Below are 19,195 nucleotides of genomic sequence, written 5' to 3' on the forward strand. Positions count from 1 at the left end.
TTTAGCTCCCACAGCCTTCTCATGGGGTCACTCAGGGAAAGTGGTATGCAGGCCGGGGCCAGGTCTGTGGCAAACACCAGCATTTGGAGCAGGACAGGGAAGGAAACTCTCCCCACAGTAGGGGGTCCGCAGGCATCTCTGTCGGGAGGTGCATAAATAGAGACCAGACACACCAGAAGCCAACAGCTGGCTGAAGGCTGTTGGGTTCCTGCTGCAGACAAAGGACCCTTGTCCCCAGGCCTGAGCTTGGCGTCACAGCTTTTTGAGCAGTTCTGTCTTAGCTGTCCAGTTATGCCTGGTAGGCCGACCAGACAAACTGGGAAGGCTGCCTGTGTGTGGTGTGTGACCTTACCTACAGAAGCGTGACGATCATTGTCATTATTGTGACTGAAGAGAGAGGCTGAGGGCCAGTAAGATAGCCAGGGCTCCTGGGTGTCAGTCTGCCAGGGGGCTTGTGCTACCCATGGGCAGGAGCTGGGTACTGAGAAGAAGGACTCACAGATTTGCAAAAGAAGCCAAGTGACTGTTCAGAAGCAGAAGCACAGATCCGAGAGGGACACAGCAAAGTGACAAGCAGGCCACAAGTGAGGACACTCAAAGGTGCGTTATTCTTGGGGCTTCTGTTACGACCTTCAAGAGGAGAATCTGGTTACCAAGGAGCATGGCTTGGGTGGTTCTCTACTTTGACTGATTGGTTGGGTCATATATTCATTTTTCCCACTGCTCAATCCCCTCCCATAATATATCTGATTTTTAATCATACATATGCCCAATTATGCATAGGCATACAATGGTAAATAGGGAATTCTCCCTAAAAGTTCACTTGAGGCCAGGAGGTAGTGGCGCACGCCTTTAATCTCAGCACTCAGGAGGCAGAACCAGGCGGATCTCTGTGAGTTCGAGGCCAGCCTGGTCTACAGAGTGAGTTCTAGGACAGGCACCAAAACTACACAGAGAAACCCTGTCTTGAAAAACCAAAAAAAAAAAAAAAAAAAAGTTCACTTGAAGACAGTTTGCCTTACGCACATGTACCTCAAACCAGTTCAGACTGGATGGACCTTTTCTTTCTGTACCCATATACATTGAGAATATAGGATAAAATTTTCCTACATTTGATTGTTGTTAGGGACAGAGACGCTTACCTCACTTTCCAGAGAGGGGTGTACATGTAGCTTGATGCAGGTGGAGTCTGAGGTTGCTAGATGCATTGTATGGTGAAGGGTGTATGCACAGTGTGTGCAGGCAATGGAGCTAAACTGTGTTATTAGAAGAGGCTGGTGCATATCCCAAACCAAAGTGGAATTTCAGGCTGCTAAGGTATTCCTATGCTTGCCTGTCTCTGTTGTAGCAAAGAGCCTCAGGCTGGGAGCATAAACACCAAGAATTACCAGCTCACAGCCTGGAGACCAGAAGTTCAAGAGTCGGGTAGGCGGGCAGATTACCTACCTAATTGAAATGTATCTGTGTATACCTAAAAAACTTAACTAACATGACTATAAATTTGATTATCATAGATGACTATTAATCTGTATTTCTTAATTATACATTACAATTTTAAATGAGTTGCATAAACATAATACCTCAAACAAGAGTAGAAATATATATATAGTATAATAAAATTAACTTTTAAGTTTATATCATAAATTAAAATCCATAGCAATGAAAAACATTTCAAACAAGTTGTTGCTCTTTAAAAGTAGATTCAATAATCTACCCTTTTCTCCTATCATATCTACATTACTGCTGAAGCCTCTCTCCTGTCTTGCAGAGAGCCATCTTCTCAGTGTCCCCACAAGGCCTTCCCTCTATGTGTTTGTCCTGAACGTCCTCTTCTTATGAGGACTCCATGGGGTTAGAGCAGGGCTTAACTTAGTGACCTCATTCAGACTCAGCAAACCCTGTGGCCACTCAGCTAGGGACCTTGGCCTGGGACTTTTGAGTGTGAATCTAGACACAACTCAGCTTCTCTAGCAGTCTCCATGGTCTTTAACCTGGGGAAAGACATGGGCCAGGGCCCCATAGTGCTATGGCCGCAGAGGACCCAGGACCCTGGGAACCTTTGCTTCCCCATCTTCTTTCAGGACAGTCTGTCCATGCTGACCCTGTAAACATTGCATTTCTGATGAAAAAGTATCATGGCAGTTGTGAGCCAAGGAGTATCACAAAGTCACTGCAAATATGCCAAACCACTTCAAGAAGAGCCCTATTCCACATCATCACAGCAATAATTAATTCCCAGAAGAGGTTCCCAGCACAAGTTGTGAAATGATCATTTACTTTCCCAGCCACCAGAGGATAGAGGTAAGCTTCCCTCAGGCCTCCCGTGATCAGGAGGCTATGCTTATTCCAGGGAGGAACTCGGTCATAAGTCTCCCAGTAAAACCCAGAAAGTTCCATAGGCTCACTGCCTTGAAGCTGTATCACTGGGGCTGTAGCCCTGGGGTGAACTTGAACAAATCAGTTTCTTTGGGTCCTGCTTCCTTCCTACATAAAACAAAGCCACAGGGAACCCTTTCAGACTGAGTGAGGAAATCCAGACCCAGAAAGACAAGCATGGTATGTACTCACTCATAAGTGGATATTAGCTGTAGAAATCTTTTGTATCTGTTGAAGAAATCTAGACAAGAAGTTAATAAGGCAGGGTGTAGCTAGTAAGATTAAGAAAAGGAGAAGAAGGGTTAAGAAGGGTAGTGTCTGGTTCCATATTGGACTCTCAGTGATGCACTGGCCAGAGGCATCAAGCTGTTTCTTACATTTTTGAAGATCCATCTGGAGTTGCTGGATCTTATCTTTTACTGTACGTCACTGGTTGACATAGAAGCAACATTCCTCCCTGAGGAAGAGACAAAGACCTCCTCTCTCTGCATAGGAGGTAAGGCCCAGTGAAGGAGAGATGGATAAGGAAGTTATAGGGAACTGAATCAGCCTCTGACAGCCTGATACAGAGTAATTTACTGACCCTATTAGGATGGGCCGTTGGTTGGAGGTGAGGGTCTCTTAGATGATAAACATCCATATGTAAGAAGTACCCCAGACAGGTGTAGATAAGAAGAAATAGAGGAAAAAGCAAGTTTAGATATAGAAGTTTTTGGATCACTTGTTTGTTCAGTGGCAGAAGCTGTCATCATTGAAAATCGAGCATGCCAGTTTTGCGTTTGAACTGCACTGAGGCCAGAGTGAGGCTTTAATAAAATTAGAGCCTGTGGAGGAAGAGGGGATGGGTTGAAAAGTGAACTCCACTGGAGGGGGTTTCTATAAGCTCCAAACGGGAGCTGAGAGACAGAAGAGACAAGGTTGCAGAGGGCTAAGCAGAAAGCTAGGGGAAGATGGCCAGAAAACAGAGAGGGTTCCAATAGGGCGAGAGGAGCAAGTATCTTAATAAATAGTTTCCCACATGGTGAGGCCGCGGAGGGTGTGGACGGCTCCAGGAGCCAGAGAGAGGACATTTATCAAGTAGGCGAGGAGAGATGGATGCTGAGAGCAGGTGGAGGGAAGAAGCAAGCTGAAGAATTTGAAACCAAATATGATCAGCGGTAGAAGCCAGCAGAGCAAATGGTCTGCACACATCTTAAGAGTCAAATCAGCAACTGTTTTGAATGTTAAGACATGGGCACTACAGGGTGAAGGGGAACTACTGCTGAGTTGGTAAGTCAGAGATGCTGAACCAAGCAGTAGGTTCCATTGGTTTGTGTTATTTTTAACTGGGAAAATGGGGGTATTAAAGAGAAAAGTGGGGAGCAGAAGATTCTTTAAGAGGTCAGAGATGAGAGGCTTTGGAGAGAAAGTGGGTATTGAGCCTGGGTTATATATTTGGTGGGTTTTGTAGCTGAATGATGAGAGGAAGGTGATGTTTGACTATCGAGGGGTTTTAGGTGTCCCATACCCAGGGATCTCCCTGAGAGGCCAGTAAGGGAAAAGGTGTGTCAGATCGTGTGATTTGGAGGAGAAGGAGGAAGGGGATGGCTGTCGAGTCTGGGGTCAAGTGGATGGGGGAACAAAAGAAATAGAGGCTCCCACTTTGACCAAGAGGTCCTTTCCCAGCGAGAGGATGGGACAGGTTGGCACCATTAGGAAGGAATGGGTGAGGGAAATACCCCTAAAGATACAGCTCAGTGCTGGGGTTTGGTGAACCTGGTGAGGCTGACTTCCTACTCTGACAACAGAAGAAAGAGAAGGAGAAGTGGGTCCCCAGAACTCTGTCAGGACCAAAGAAGTGGGCCCAGCGTCCAGAAGGAAGGAGATGGATCGCCCCGATACTGTGATAACTACCTGAGGCTTGCTGTCTGAGATGGTGGTGGCTGGGCCAAGGGAGCCCAGGCCCCTCCGTGATCCATGGCCAGACCAAGGAGGTAGAATGAAGGGCAAGCTGGGCTTCATGTCCTCATGCTGTGAGTAACATAGGGAAAATCAACACCCCGATGCCCTTCTTGATGGCACCTTGGACATGGTCTGGGTGGTTTGTGAGGGTTCAGGCCCAGGCCCAGTGACCCTCCTGACCACATTTGAAAGGAGGACATAGAGATTTTCGGGCTTTAGGAGACCAGGGAGCCTGGGCTTTTGCTTTGGCTGGCTGAGAAGCCTTAGCCACCATCAGGCATTTTTGTTTTGGGGCCTTTTCATCTCTCCATGGTACAACTTGAAGGCCACAGTTAATACTTCTGCCTGTGTAATCAGGGGTTCTCTCTCTAGCTGTTTAGGTTTGGTCCTAATATCAGGAAACTCTGGGAGAAGAAAGAGTCATAAGGAGTTGCTTCCCATCTGGGGTCTCAGGATCCAGATTGGTATATTTTAAGAGGGCCTTTGGAAGGTGGTCTAGGAATTGAGATGGATTTTCATGCCTTTCCTGGATGACTCCCTTGGATTTTTTCATAATCTACCACCTTAAGGGCAGCCTTGCAGAGACCAGTGAGGTGGTAACTTAAAAATTGGTTCCTAGCTAGGATGTCTCCTGGGGTACTGTAATCCCATTCAGGGTCCTGGTTGGGGACTGCCCTAACCCTAACTGGGTGGGTGTCATCAGTTTGGTGGATTTCATCTGCATGGGCCATAGCTTAGTCCCAGACTCACCTGCATTCCTCTGGGAGATTGTTGGCGAGAATTATATAAACATCATGCAAGGTGAGGTTGTAAGATTGCGTAATATACTGAATACCTGATTGGTTAACACAGAGCAGGGCCTTACACAGGCTAGTCTGAATACTCTACTTCAATGCCACATCCTCAGCCCTGACTGGGAGGGTATCCTATCACTGAGGAGGGAGAAAGAGAAACCAGAGAGGTTGGAGAGGAAGAGAGGGACTGTGAGTTGAGGCTGATGGGGGGGGGGGGGGCTTGTTAGTGTGATCGAAAATAGTGGAGGAATCATCTGGTTTGGGCTTCACAGCTAGGAGGAGTTGTTTCCTCCCTGGTTGGTTTATCCCCAAATGTCATCACACCACATGGATCCTTTAAGATTCCCTAAGAATAGATTTTTAAGTATCAATCCCAGTCTTACAGATTTTTCAGATTTGTAACCTTACCCAATATGCTTATAGATCTTGAGGTCTCAAGATTTATACCTTAGCCAAAGTTTTAGAGAGTTAGAACAAAACCAAGCAGGGACAGGATCCATCCTTCAAAAGCATGCCTCAGTGACTTGTTTCTTTTAACTGGGCCCTACCTCCTAATGGTTCCCTCACCTCCCATAATGCTGTCAAATTATGACGTCATCAGTGGATCCTTCAGAAGGGAGAGCACTTGAGAGTCAGTTGCTTGGCCACGCCCCTCTGAACTCTGCTGTATCAGGGACCTAGCCTTCAACATGGCAGCTTCCAGGATACAGCTCACATTCAAACAGTAATCCCATGCCTCTACATGTCCCCAAAGGGTAGCATTGCTGCCCTCAGTGACAAAGGTCAGGACATTGAGCAGAGGCCCCTGCAGCATTCCAGGGTCCACTCCAGTGCTGCCACACTACACAGATTCTATGGAACAGAGATGCCTTTAAAGCCCTCTGGAAATGACATTGTTCATTTAATAGGTCTAGAAAGGAGAGGCGGCTTTTGGCTTCTCATTTCTTATGATGGTTTTTAAAGAATTTGAACTCCAACAATAACAGTATGAAAAACACATCTTCCCCTGGCCAAACACTCCATCGGGTCATATCCAATTCCAGCATTATTCTGTAGCCATCTACACCTCTTGCCCACTACAGATCTGGCTCCAACCCTCTATCCTCTGCTTACCACTAAACACCCCATCCATGGTCATAAGGGGCAGCACAGGCAGCTCTATGCATGAGTAGAGACTACATACAACCCCTGCCCTGCTACAAGAGTCAACCAGGAAGAGAAGAAGGTATGGTCAAAGCAGTCTCTCTCTCTCTCTCTCTCTCTCTCTCTCTCTCTCACGCACGCACGCACACACACACACACACACACACACACACACACACACAGAGGAAATGATGACAGCTCAGGTCTCCCATGAGGGGGGAGTATGTATTCCTTGCACATTCCATGATGAGACCACAGTGTACCTAGGGCATAGTACCAAAGTGGTCCACCTTTCTCTCCAGCATCTGGACCCATTCACATCACTCCTCTACTAATTATTTGTTCATTCCTTTGTGCATTCATTCACTTAATCATTTATTTACTCACACATTCACCCACTCATCACCTAGCTACCCACCCACAAATCTTTCATCAATCCATTCACCCATCAACCAATGTGTCTACTCATCTACCTATCCATTCACCCATCCACCCAGTCATGCACCATTGACTCATTTACCTATCCCAACCACCCACACATCCACTCACCTACCTACTCTTATCTGTCCATCCGTTCACCCACCCATCCAGATTCTCCTTATTTACATGCACGGCCCATGTGTGCAACCTTTTGCTGGAGACAGATGATTAACACCCTCACTTCAATGGACTTCTACCCAGTGAGATCAATCCCAAAGCAACCAGAAGATGGGCTCCTGTGTTCCATGTTGTTGGAGGGGGTATGTCAACAATTCCTTTTAGCTATTGGGTCACAGGAAAGTGATGGGCTGCCATGGCTCTGATGCCAGGTGGATGGTCAGTCCTCCTTATACCCTTGCAACCATGTCCACCCAAGGAGACATGTATGAAAAGCGGGGTGGGGGGGCAGGGGGGTGCCAGGTCCTTAGGTGCTAGCCTAGACTGGAAAGGCTGTTCCCCAAAGATCAGTGTAGATATGACAGTCAGCCAGAGACAGAGCTGAAGACCAGGGCTACTGCTCAGGGCAGGCCTCAGGACACATAGCCTTCTTAGTAGGAACCACATAGAACACATCATTTGGCAACTCTGGTTCTAGAAGAAGCTCAGCTCCATGGTGGGCATGGGGGAAGCTGAGGGCAGAGCTATGTGTACTAGACAAGAAGAAAAATAGCACAAGGCAGGGCCACTCATCTCCCTCTACTTTGGGTCTCCATCAGATCCAAAGGTAGGCCCTCCCTGTCCTAGGACCATTGGCTGCTGACTTCTTCCCCAGATTCAGGCCTGGAAGCCAAACTGCCCAAGGATGTGGAAAGAATGGGCATTCCTCTGGCTCAAGTTCAGTCCAGTGGGCCATAGGTCTTTCCTGTGTCCCAGATTGTGTTTGGGATGTTGGCACACATTGTCTCAATCAGTCCATACTAGTCAGTGGGATGGCACTTGGTAGTTTTAATACAGAGGAAGTGAAGTGCAGAAAGGTCAGCGTGACCGTAGCAAGTGATCAAGCTTGGATTTGGACCTGGGCCTCCTGCCCAGGCCACGAGCCCACTCTTCCTGTAGCTACACCTCTCCCAGGGGCTGAAAGGAAGGGTGTCTACCTGGACAGTATCCCCTCCTCAGAGGATGACAGCATAGAGAAATCCTCCTAAAAGTTTAAAAACCTTGTTCTGGATCAACAAATTTTTAAATTTTGAATAAACATTAGGGCTTTTGCATAAACATTAGGGTCTTTTGCAAACTGAATTAAAAATTCTGCAGAGCAAAGTGACCAACAGATTATTAGGTGGTGAGCGGGGCTCATTCTGGGATTTTGTTTTCATGCCCTGAAGCACCCAGCCTTGTAAGTCTATCCATGGTCTCCTCCCACAAAGCAAACAGCACACTGGTCCCTGCTTGACTGTATTAAAACACTCTTGTGAACCCCATCAAAAGGACAAGCGGACTCCACTCCAAGCCCAGCACCAGTGGCTCAGCACCAAGCCACCCAGGAAGGAGTGCCGCCCTCAGTGTCATGAGCCTAAGTGTAAGCACAGGGGCCATCTCATACTTTGACTTCCCTTCATGCATGCATGCCTTTCCTGCTGATCCTCCCTTGACCACTGTACTGGAAACTTCTCTGAGCATCACATGGCAAACTGAGTCACTTTCCCGGCAGCTGCTATGATGAGGGCGAGGGGCGGTGGAGGAGGTGGTGATATAGAAACTTCCTTGAGTCAGTACTTGCACTTGCCTGGGAACAGGGCAGCTGAGCATTCCTGGGAAGCCACAGGGGACTCTGGATGGATTCTTCCCTGGAGCCGCCCTGACCTCTTGGACTTAAGATCTAAGCCCTGAGCCTGAAGGAAATGCCCTGATGTATGTTTCAGTGACAGCAAGTGGCTGCCGAGTAGGATCAGGACACAGCAGAGACTGCTCCAGGGTCACTCGGCAGCTGGAGTAACTGAGAGTAAGGATACTTCTGTCCCAAAGGAACAGAGGCACCTCTGTGGGTGCCTGTGCTGGGCTCACCTGCTGGGAGCAGCTAGGATGCTGGTAGCCAGAAGGCAGCTGCAGAGGAACAGAGTCCAGTGAGACACAACACTCACAAGCAGGCAGAGAAGTTTTGCCACTCACTAAAGGCAGCAAGTGTAACAGAAGGCAGGGCCCAAGGGCACTGGTAGCCAAGGCTCAGTAAGGCAGCCAGGGGAGATGGGTCCTCTCCCAGACATGACCACCTTGCATTACACAGGGGCTCTGAGGATGCTCTGCTCTGGCACCATGCAGCTCATGGAGTTTAAGAGTTGCAGAATATTATCTGGGCGGGAGGGCTGCACCTGGGCACTCCAGATGTCTCCTCTTAGAACACTGTATGCTCTCCACCTTCCACCTGAGACCTGCAGGCACAGGGGGACAGCCGGGTCAGTGAGGCCCCCCAGGACCTAGTGCTCAGAGCCTCAGCCTGCAGCTGTCCTACCCCTTTACTCTGCAACACTCGCGGGCTAGTTTCGGTCTTTGCTCTGTGACATCCCACATGCTGGCTCAAGAATCGGGTCCATAGAGGTGGCCCAGCCGAGACAAGGGGCTCCTCAGAGACAACGAGGCCACTCCCCCTGCCCCAGCATTGGAGTCAGTCTCTACAGCTTACCCTTAGCTCTGAGACAGTGACCAGAGTCCTTTGAAATGGTTAACTTATTTCTCACAGTGTTGTTGAGGACCGGCCCCCACCATTATGTACCCCAGGAACTCTTGAAAAATGAGGGATAAGAGACTTAGAAATAGGAGAGAAACAGAGAGAAAACACGGGATAGGCTTAGGTGGCCCTGGATCCTTATCCACTAGCCCAGAACTTTATTCCAAAGGTCTATTTGTAACAATGCCAAGGGGTGGAGCAAAAGACCTCCCCCTTGCTAGTTACAGTCACCTGGTACCCAGGCCCATGGTCCACTCAACCTCTTATGCAGTCCTGCTGGGTACAGCCACTAGGAAACTGAGTGGGCTCCAACACAGTGTCACCCAAACCCACCAAATGGTGAGGCTGGTAGAGGTTTTCCACCACTAGATACTGAAGTTAGTCTATGTACATGCCCCTAGCAAAGGTCAAAGGGCATTCCAATGTCACATGATGACACTGAAATTCCTGAGCACAACACAGAGAAATAGAAAGTTGGAATCCTTGGAAAATCAGCCATAGGACTGGAGACATGGCTCAGCAGTTAAAAGCACTGGCTACTCCTTGTAAAGGACCTGGGTTTGATTCCCAGTACCAACATGGCAGCTAATTGTCTGCAATTCTGGTTCCAGGGCATTTGACACCCTCTTTTGACTTCTGTGGGTACCAGGTAGGGATGTGGTACACAGACATGCATGCAGGCAAAACTCCCATATACACAAAACAAAATAAAAATAAGTAAGACAGACTGAAGAAACAGCCCGGATGGAAAGACAACCTTCCTATAAAGACAGACTTTCTCCTGGCGTTGGCCTGTCAGGTAAGCAGAACCTCCAAATGAATCCCAAAGAACCCTTTGGATCTGTGGGCTGGAGAAGTCAAGTTCAATTACCCAAGGGATTTCTGAAAAAGGTAAGAGATGAGCCTTTCCTTGCCACACTGAAAACAGAAAGTTGAGGACCAGAATACTGGAAGCAAGAGATGCTAAGAGGCAGGCAGATCTCCGAGGTCCAGGCCAGCCTAGTCTACACAGAGAAACTCTGTCTCAAAAAACAAACAAACAACAAAAGAGGGGGTGGGCAGCTAATGTGAAAGGGACAATACAACACAGAGGCACAGGAACACAAGAGGGAGTCTCACCTTCAATGACTCAAGAATTCAGGCCTGTGCATGATTCAACAAGCTGGCCATCTCAGTCTATCTGATCCCGACCACTCCCCTGTCAATAAATCCTGAAATGTACCCAACGACAAATTCATGAAAATGAAAACGATCCTGGCCTGAGATGAATTCCGATGTGTGACTTCCAAGGCTGGAGCACACATGCTTCCTGGGCTTTCAGGGTAGAAATAGTTCTTGCTTTAAAGCTTAAGCTATTTGAAGTCAATTGAGAAAGCTAACACATTGCAAGGCAAATGATGAAGGAAAAGAATTGACAAAGACTATCTAAGGTTTTCTACTTTCCATATATAAAAATGCTTTACAGATAGACTGGTGTGGTGGTTCACGCCTTGAATCCCAGCATTTGGGCAGAGGCGGGCAGATCTCTGTGAGTTTGAAGCTAGCCTGTTCTACAAAGCAAGTTCCAGGGTAGGCTGGGCTATGGAGACAGACCCTGTCTGAAAACCAAACTAAGAAACAAACAATTTACAGACACAACACTTGAGTTTGACTGCTCCCTTAGACAAAGAACGAAACCGGGAGCTAAGGGGATTGATTGCTCAGTGGGAAAAGGGCTGGTCACAGAAGCATGGAGATGTGGGTCAGAGCCCCAGAGCCCACATCCAGCTGTGTGTGGTCATGTGTGTCTACAGTCAGAGCTTCTACAGCAAGGTGGCAGGGAGGGACTCACATTCACGTGCTGTGCACAGTGACTCTAACGGTGGAAAGGAGGACTGGCCCCAGAGGTCATCCTCTGACCTCTACACGTACTCCGGGGTACACACATACCTGTATTCACACATACAAAATGCACACGCACCTAAATATTTTTAAAATAATCTAAGAACAGGTGCTACCACAGGGCAGCAAGAACAAATGGGGATGCATTGTAAGGTGAGAGAGGACATACAGGGGACCCACTGAGGCAGTATCAAGGGCAGATGGGAAGGTTTGCCGGCTGCTGGGAAATGCTTCCACCCTGAGGACGTGAAGAACCTGCCTTCCTGGGGAAGCCGCTGGGGAGGAGGCTGACCGAGTGCATCTCTTGCCAGCCTCTGACTTGTGAGCTCTCACCGATGTGCTGGTGTTTGTGCTTACACAATGCAAGCAACAAGGTGCCTTTCCTTACGTTGAGACTGGCCGCTGCTCATCCTGTCTCTACTCTTCTATGGCAACTTGGTATTCAAAGTCCTACAGCAGAGGGTACAGAGTGAGTCCCAGCAAGCCCCTTCTAAGAGCTAGCCAGAGCTAGCCACATGCAAGGACATAACAGGTGTGTCTGTGTCAGGCATAGTGAGATCAGAGTGCAAGCTTCCAGCCTCAGGTCTCTCAGGAAGAGGCTGATAACCTTGGAGGTCCATGTGGTTTGGTGGAGGAAACAGCCACACCATCCTTACAAGTGGGAAAAGATACCCCTACACACACACACACACACACACACACACACACACACACACACACACACACACACACACACAGCATCTAATAGGATGCATGCTAACATGACACCTGGTGATGCAAAGCCAGGCGATGATGGAGATCCCTGGGAGAGGCAAGAGGACCACACAACACAGGTCACTCCCACTGCTCCAGCTTCTCCTGGGTGGAGGGAACTTGACAGGAGCTAACAGACACAGAACAGGCTCTGTGCCTTGTGACCAAAGTAAATGAGTAAGGTGTGAGGTCGCCAGGAACGTGTTTTCTTCTTCGAACTCGGCTGTTGCCCAACAGCACCCAGACACAAGAGGAGAAATCAGGGCTTCAATTTCAACACTTTATTGCAATTATTCAAGTTTTTACTGCTGTTTATAAATGTTTCATTTTTTAAGGGACCTTTACAAGTCTGTCTTAATAATGTGGCTCCTGCCCACAGGCCTGTTTCACATGCCACCAGCCTCACCCTCAGAACAGGAGTGGAGCACATGCACCCTGGCAGTGACTAAGGATACAGGCTTCATCCTTGCAAGGCATGTGATGCCTGCAAGCTAACAGGACATCCATCGAAGTCTGGGTGTCCAGAGAGCCAGTCTCTGCCCCAGGGACAAAGACATACCCAATGGGTGGATATGAAAACACACACACACATTTTTAAAAAATCCATCAAGTCCTCTTTGTGCCTGCACATAAGCTCTCGGGTGTGTGAACATGCAATAGAGCATGGTCAACCCACCAGTGGCCACTCTTAAAAGAAAACTGACCCTTCCTCCCCCAGAAGTTATCACTGCTGATACATTTTTCATCACTTCAACTCTGTGGGCATCGGAGCCACCAATGGAAGCTCTGCAGTCAGACTGCTTCACCCCGGGAACCACGTGACTTATCTTAATGCCACACTCTACCGACCTTAGCCACTTCTGTGACATGCTGGTCAGCCTCCAATCAGACAGGATAGTAAACCAAGCTCCCCCCCCCCAACACACACAAAAACCAAGTCACCCACACAGGTGACTGAGGTGACCACTGTGCGGCAGGAGGGGTAAGCACAAACCCCAAGAGCTGGCAGGACCCAAGGAGACCTAAGACTTAGTCCTCCCTGTTGGGAAAAGCCACAGATCCAAGTGGAGGGGATCATCTGTGAACACATGGTTCCCATGTTCCACAGGGACTCCAGTTGGCGGTCCCCAGAGCCCACCCATGCCACTGGGCTGGAGTGGAACTCTGGGAGGGGGCTGAGCCAGGGCGGGGGGTGGGGAGGTTGACCAAGAGCAAGGTGCTGAAGACAGAGACTCGGGCTCAGCAAGCACCTGGGGCTCAGAACAGCCCATCGGAAAGGCTAAGAGGACAGGATCCTTCCTACAGCGGGAAAGGACGGCAGCACGGCCCCCATAGCTCTCAGAAGCACTAGGGTCTGGCGGTGGCCATGTAGCAGGGTCATGTCATGTGTGAATTTGCTGAGGGATGCTAGGTGGGGACAGATGGCACCGGGCATTGCCCCTGTTTTAGAAATAAAAGGACTGAAACCACTGCCACCCTGTCACTGACACAGTGGGGATGTCATGGTGAATAGGCTAGATGTCCCCACCACCATGCCCTTCCCCTGTGGGAGCCCTTCCTCGGTGGGAGCCCTTCCCCTGTGGGAGCCCTTCCTCTGTGGGGGCACTTCCTCTGTGGGGGCACTTCCTCTGTGGGGGCACTTCCTCTGTGGGGGCACTTCCTCAGTGGGAGCCCTTCCTCTGTGGAACCCTTCCTCTGTGGGATCCCTTCATCTACAGGGGCACTTCCTCAGGGAAACTTCTGGTGCCACCAAAATAAGTAATAAAGCAGTTTTCCCATAAAAATCTTCAAATGACATCATTCTCATGCTCCATGGTACAGAGCCATAAGTGACAAGTAAACAGAGGTATGGCCACAGCACAGAAGGGTTAAAGAATCAGAAGGCAGAATAGAGACTAGAGCTTTGCAAAAATCTCCCATGGACCCCAAAGTTCCCGAGCAGAAGCCTTCATTGTGAGCCCTGACTTTTCCTTCCTATCTGTATCCCAAGAGAGCATGGGTAAAATCCTTCACTAAAATCCCAAGACCCTCAGGGAGACACACTGTGCAAACTCCCTGACCCTGTACATGAGACATGACCTGTCCCCATTTGAAGTTGGGGGTGACAGGTTGACTAGGGACCAGGAAGAGGCATGGTGTGCATGGTTTTCAGCGTGGGTATCTTGGTGTCCTGGGTCCAGGCCTCTGGATCAGCCGCTTCTGCTGTGGCCGCCTCTCCCATCATGTCTACAGCTGGGACTTCAGCCTGCTGGCCAAGGGTTTGTTGGTAGTGAACTCAGGCCACCAGGTGGCACGCTCCAACACACCGTCCTGCTGCAGGACAGCTGCCCACAGGTTTTTATAGAGCTGCAGGGAGAAGCAAAGGCAGTAACTGGCAGAGGGTAAGTGGCCAGTGTGATTCCCTCTGGTTTTGTGAGGACAGGAAATATCCCACTGTCACTTTTTTGGAAATGTTAGGATGATGTATGTTTAATTTATATAAGCCTTTAATTTTTTTTAGTAGGAAGTAATTAAGGAAATTTAATTATAAAGTGCCATAAAAGCATTTCTGATGGGAACCATCCCCTTGTGAGATGTCCCTCCCTGGGAATTCTTTGTCCATGGTGGCCACCCCTACATCCGCATAGGCTCGTTGCCCCCACCCCTACCCTCACCTCCCACATTTGCCAGGACATGTTCTGTCTTCTCTGAGACCTGTCCCCAGCTACCCTACACCTCAGAAAGTACAAGCCAGGAGACCAGGGCAGCTGCCCCCCCCCCCCGCCCCCGCACTGCAGACCTGGCCTGCCCCCCCATGGAGTGTGAACTTGACCACATTTCACAATGCTGAGCACTCTGCTCTCTCAGATCCCCCCTGAGTCTGCGCATTGGAAGTCATGTCTACCTATGAGAGCTGGGTCAGAGCACCACTTCCTTATGCTGGGAGCGTGTACAGTTAGTCATCCTGCCAGGCACTGCCTCGGGCTACGAGATGAGCTGCAGCACTCAGAGCCAGAAGTCCCCCTCCATCTAGGGACAGCTCCTCTCCACCTCCAGCAGTTCCAGAGGGCATGTGCTGCAGCTCCTTCTGCAGGCGACAGGCCCCTGCATGGAGTGTCCTACAATACAGGTCCTTCTTACAAATGCCTGAGAAGCCTGTCTGCCTGGAGGGATCCAAGGGAGGCAAGCTCCACTCCTTGGTGCTCTGTCCATACCAAGTCCTTTGTCCATCAACTCTAACACCAGGGCCCAGACCTCCGCCCATGACTGGCTCTGCTGTGCATGGGCCCCTTGGCAGGCTTCTCTGCATCCTGGGCTCTTAGAAAAATGACGTGGTAACACAGTGGGCCATTGCCCTGCCTGCAAATGCTCTGATGCATCTGGGAACTCTTTGCCCAGTCCTGTCTGCTCCTGGATGCCCACCCTAATGCACATGCAGCCTGAGTGTGCCAATCTTGGGGTTCAGAACCACCCCCCAACAGGCCCCTCATAGGCTTGTGAAGCACTGAGTCCAGTGCTCTTAAAGACAGTGGGTTCCATGCCCTTACTATTGCCCTCCATCTCACAGGTGGCCACCATGGTCCTGGGGTGGGTAGGAGTTAAACCCATCCCACAGCTCACAACCATCAGACCTCAAGCACATGGCTGAAACACCCCACAGTGTCATGCTGCCAGAATAATGGGGGCATTGCCCCGTGGGTAACAGGGTACTGTGAAATGCCAGGCTGTGAGCGCCTTCCTACATGGCCATCACCTTGTGGTAGGGTGTCACACAGGAAGTGACTTCTGAGCTGGCAGGGCCACCTGGCAGAAGGATGGATGTTTGTTTGTGTGAGGGGGACAGAGCTGGCAGGGCTTAGGCCAGGCTGAGTGGACAGAGGGTGCTCCAGACAGTGGCGCAGCATATGCAAGGGCCTTGTGATGGGAACCAGCCCGGCACACTAGAACAGAGGGGAGAATGGGGTCTGGGGTTGGAGGGCCACAGCAGCACAGTATAAAATGGCAGAAGAAACAGAGGTCGGTATGGCAGGGCAGGAGGGTGCAGGGTGCCTGGCTGCTGGCGGGTGGGACACCCTGTGGATCGAGAGACCTAAGCCCACTAACTGCTTCTGCACAAACCATTCTAGAATTTGGTGGCAAGTGGGCATTAGGAAGTTAAGTGAGGGCTGTGGGGCTGTACAGGTAGGCACAGAGGGGCAGCGGCCCCCAGAGTTGGGATGGTTAAGGGGTAGTCAGCTGGGGTTGGAGGCAGGCTAGAGGAGAAACTGAAGATGCTCAAGGCTTTAAAAAGGAGAAAGCAGATTGTCTGATCTGAAAGGCCAGGGCCAGGGTGGCTAATGGTGTCTGTGACTGAGCTGCAGGGCCCATGTGGAGAGCAGGCAGGGAGGGGTGAGGAGGCTGAGACCTCAGTCTTCACAGAGGAACTGTATGTCACCCCAGGGCAGCAGTGTGACTTCCCTGTTCCATAGGGTAAAGGGCCATCAGGAATGGGAACCCAAGACTACAGAGCTGGAGTGGCAAAGAGCTGTGACACCACCTGATTTCTCTTGTCCCCAGAAAGCCCTCCAAGTGTGATAAGTTCTAGGAAGGCACCCAAGACTGCTCACTACCTTAGGACCCGCACAGACTCCGGCCAAGCCTCGGTGGCCGCAGGGGGCCACTCCCCTTACCTCACCATCAGCTCTGCCAATTGGGGAGCCCAGAACAAAGTCAGAAGGGGCGATCACGTCCACCAGAGCCACCGCATCATCTTTCAGCTGTTGGGAAACAAAGTCCGTCTACTTGGCGACACCCTACGGTCTCCAGGGCAACCGTGGAGTAACAGAGCCACTCAGCTGGTTGCTACAGTGCACTGGAAACCTGAGCAGGCGCACAGCGCTCTGAGGCCTCACCGGCCTCCTCGGTTATGGACTCCCTGGGTGTTTGCATATTTCCACCATGTCGCCATTCACTCAGGACGGCCAGCGTTTGCTATTGCAGCTAGGCTGCGAGGCTGGCAGAGGTGATGAGTGCAGCTTGTTAGCATGTCCCAGGAGGCTCATCCCAGCCTATGGCCAATCTGGCCACTGCTGTTCTGAAGCAGGAAAGGAAGTCCAGAAGCCACAAGGGCAAAAAGTGCTCCTGAGCTCCTGGGAAAGCTATCACACTTGCAGTTGAGACGGCGGTTCCGTGACCCCCGCTTCCTCACACATACTATTATGGAGCCCCACAGAGCAATTGGCTGTGGAGACGCCCAAGGATTTTCTTGAAATGCAAACAATTTTTTTTTCTTCAAATAACTCCTGCCAAGCACACTGAAGTTTAAGTTAACATTTGGGTGATGGCAGAACATGGGTGAACAGCCTCAGGATAACAGTGGGGGCCCACACGGTGCGGACAAAGAGGATCCCAACAGAGGTGAGGTGCCTCACCTGCTCACACAGTGCCAAGATGGCGTCCTCCATCGCTCTTCCTGCTGGTTCTCCAGAAATGTAGCCACCTGCAAGCACAACCTTGTCAACGGCACTTCAGAAGTGGCTTTTCCACTCAGCCCCATTAGGCGTTTTGGCCAGAGGTGTCAGGGTATCCCGGCACTGACCAGCCTACTGTGATGTCTCAGAAGAAACCTGCGGGCTCAGGGCCAGTTCTGAGGGGCCTTGCTCCCAGGCATGGGTCCGGCCTGGCTAAGAAGCTGGGAGGGAGGCAAGGCCCTGAGGCTCAGGGCTGGGTGGAATCCTACCACAGGAGGAACAAGGAATACACAGGTAGGCAGGTGTCGGCATCAGACTACACGGGTGTCCAGATGCACTGCCGGGTAGATGTGAGGAGCTGGCAGCCAAGAGGGGGCATGGGGCTGTGGGGTGTGGGGCACGCAGGCCTCTGAAGCCACCAGGGGACAGAGTAGGACACCCACCCTGCCCCTTGGTGTCACCTCAAGCCCACAGCAGCCTTCCTGTAGAAGCTCTACAGTGGTCTGTGCAGCTGGGAATATATTGGTGACAGGAGCTACGCCTGTGACGATTTTCACTAACGAGAAAGGTACCTAGTCACTAGGCCTTCTCAGACTGAGGTCTAAGCGCCAGCCTCACCTCGGTAGAGCAGGGCCATGTGCCGGCTCAGGGACCAGAGGCTGTAGAGCATGCTGAGCCGCCTAAGCACGGCCTGCAGAGATGGAGGCACGCTGGAGCTGTGTGTGTGCGTGTGGAATCGCTGTACCACAGTGAGCTCTAGGAAGACCAGGGCCAGGGGCCGGCAATAGTACACCTGCAAACAGAACAGAGGCTTGGTGTGTGCTGGAGGCAGCCGATCACTGTGACCGCACAACTGGGTCTCGTATGAAGAGAGAATACAGGGACCTGTAGACTCAAAACACAGATCTCCAAGTTGAAGCTAAGCCCCGCAAAGGGAAAGCTATAACATTTACACACTCCAAGACAGCCCACGTTCACTTGGCCCCATGCCCAACTCCTAAGAGACTAGAGGCCCAACAGGCTGTCACTACAGTACTGTGACACCAGCAAGTGGTTCCAGGGCATAGGACCTGTCCTCTTGTGTGCCTAGGATGGTGTAGGAACACAGGTCCTACTGGACAGGGCTAAGGATACACTGTTGTCCAGGGCTCCCAAAATGCAGAGCCCCTGTTCCGATACTGCGTGTGAGATTGGCGAGCGGCCGCAGGTCCTGTGGGATTCCCCTCTCTCGACACAGACTGGTCACCTCCCTAGAGAGGCTAGCCACCAAAGACCCCTTGGGCAGCCTTCTCTGATAACCGAACCGATTGCTGACGACCGTGAGAACATCTTTCCCGGCCCCCAGTGCAATGCCTCACCGGAACTTTTCAATCCACAGAGGATTAAAATGCACACATGTGAGGCTTGACTGTGAACCCAAGCACAGGCTGTTTCTGGGGGTGTGGGGGGACACCAAGCCAGGTGGCCGGGGAGTAGAAGGCACTGTGGCCCTTCCCAACTGAAGATGGTGGCTGAGAAGTGCTGAACAGAGGGGTAGGAAGGGGTGAGGGGTGGGCTGCGGAGGTGCTGCCCGACCGAGAGCCCTGACTGTGGGCCCTTGCCCTCCCTCCCCACACCCCACTCCAGCTGCTGCTCTTCTGGTTCCCAGCAGCCACTCTTGGCACTGTCAACCTGGCATCCTTCATCTCTCCCACAGGCGGCAAGGCTGGCAGTCATGGCCTTACAGGGTGGCT

General features: G+C 50.8%; 1 protein-coding gene across 4 annotated transcripts in view; it reads right to left on the reverse strand.

Moving 5' to 3' along the window:
- Window positions 1-12,299: 12,299 nt before the first annotated feature.
- The window catches only part of Acox3 (acyl-CoA oxidase 3, pristanoyl), a 31,847-nt gene continuing 24,951 nt past the window's right edge, over window positions 12,300-19,195 (reverse strand). For 3 of the 4 annotated variants that reach the window (XM_052736128.1, XM_052736130.1, XM_052736127.1), the window contains 4 exons: window positions 18,081-18,255; window positions 17,424-17,491; window positions 16,683-16,769; window positions 12,300-14,379 (listed from right to left, as the gene is read on the reverse strand). In XM_052736128.1, the coding sequence (XP_052592088.1) occupies window positions 14,260-14,379; window positions 16,683-16,769; window positions 17,424-17,491; window positions 18,081-18,255 (450 nt within the window). In that variant the 3' untranslated portion in view covers window positions 12,300-14,259. The remainder of the gene's footprint in view (window positions 14,380-16,682; window positions 16,770-17,423; window positions 17,492-18,080; window positions 18,256-19,195) is intronic. The other variant, XM_052736129.1, reaches the window with a different exon arrangement.

Source organism: Peromyscus californicus, unplaced genomic scaffold (genome assembly GCF_007827085.1).
Source record: "Peromyscus californicus insignis strain IS unplaced genomic scaffold, ASM782708v3 Scaffold_13__1_contigs__length_99412109, whole genome shotgun sequence".
Lineage (NCBI taxonomy): Eukaryota > Metazoa > Chordata > Mammalia > Rodentia > Cricetidae > Peromyscus > Peromyscus californicus.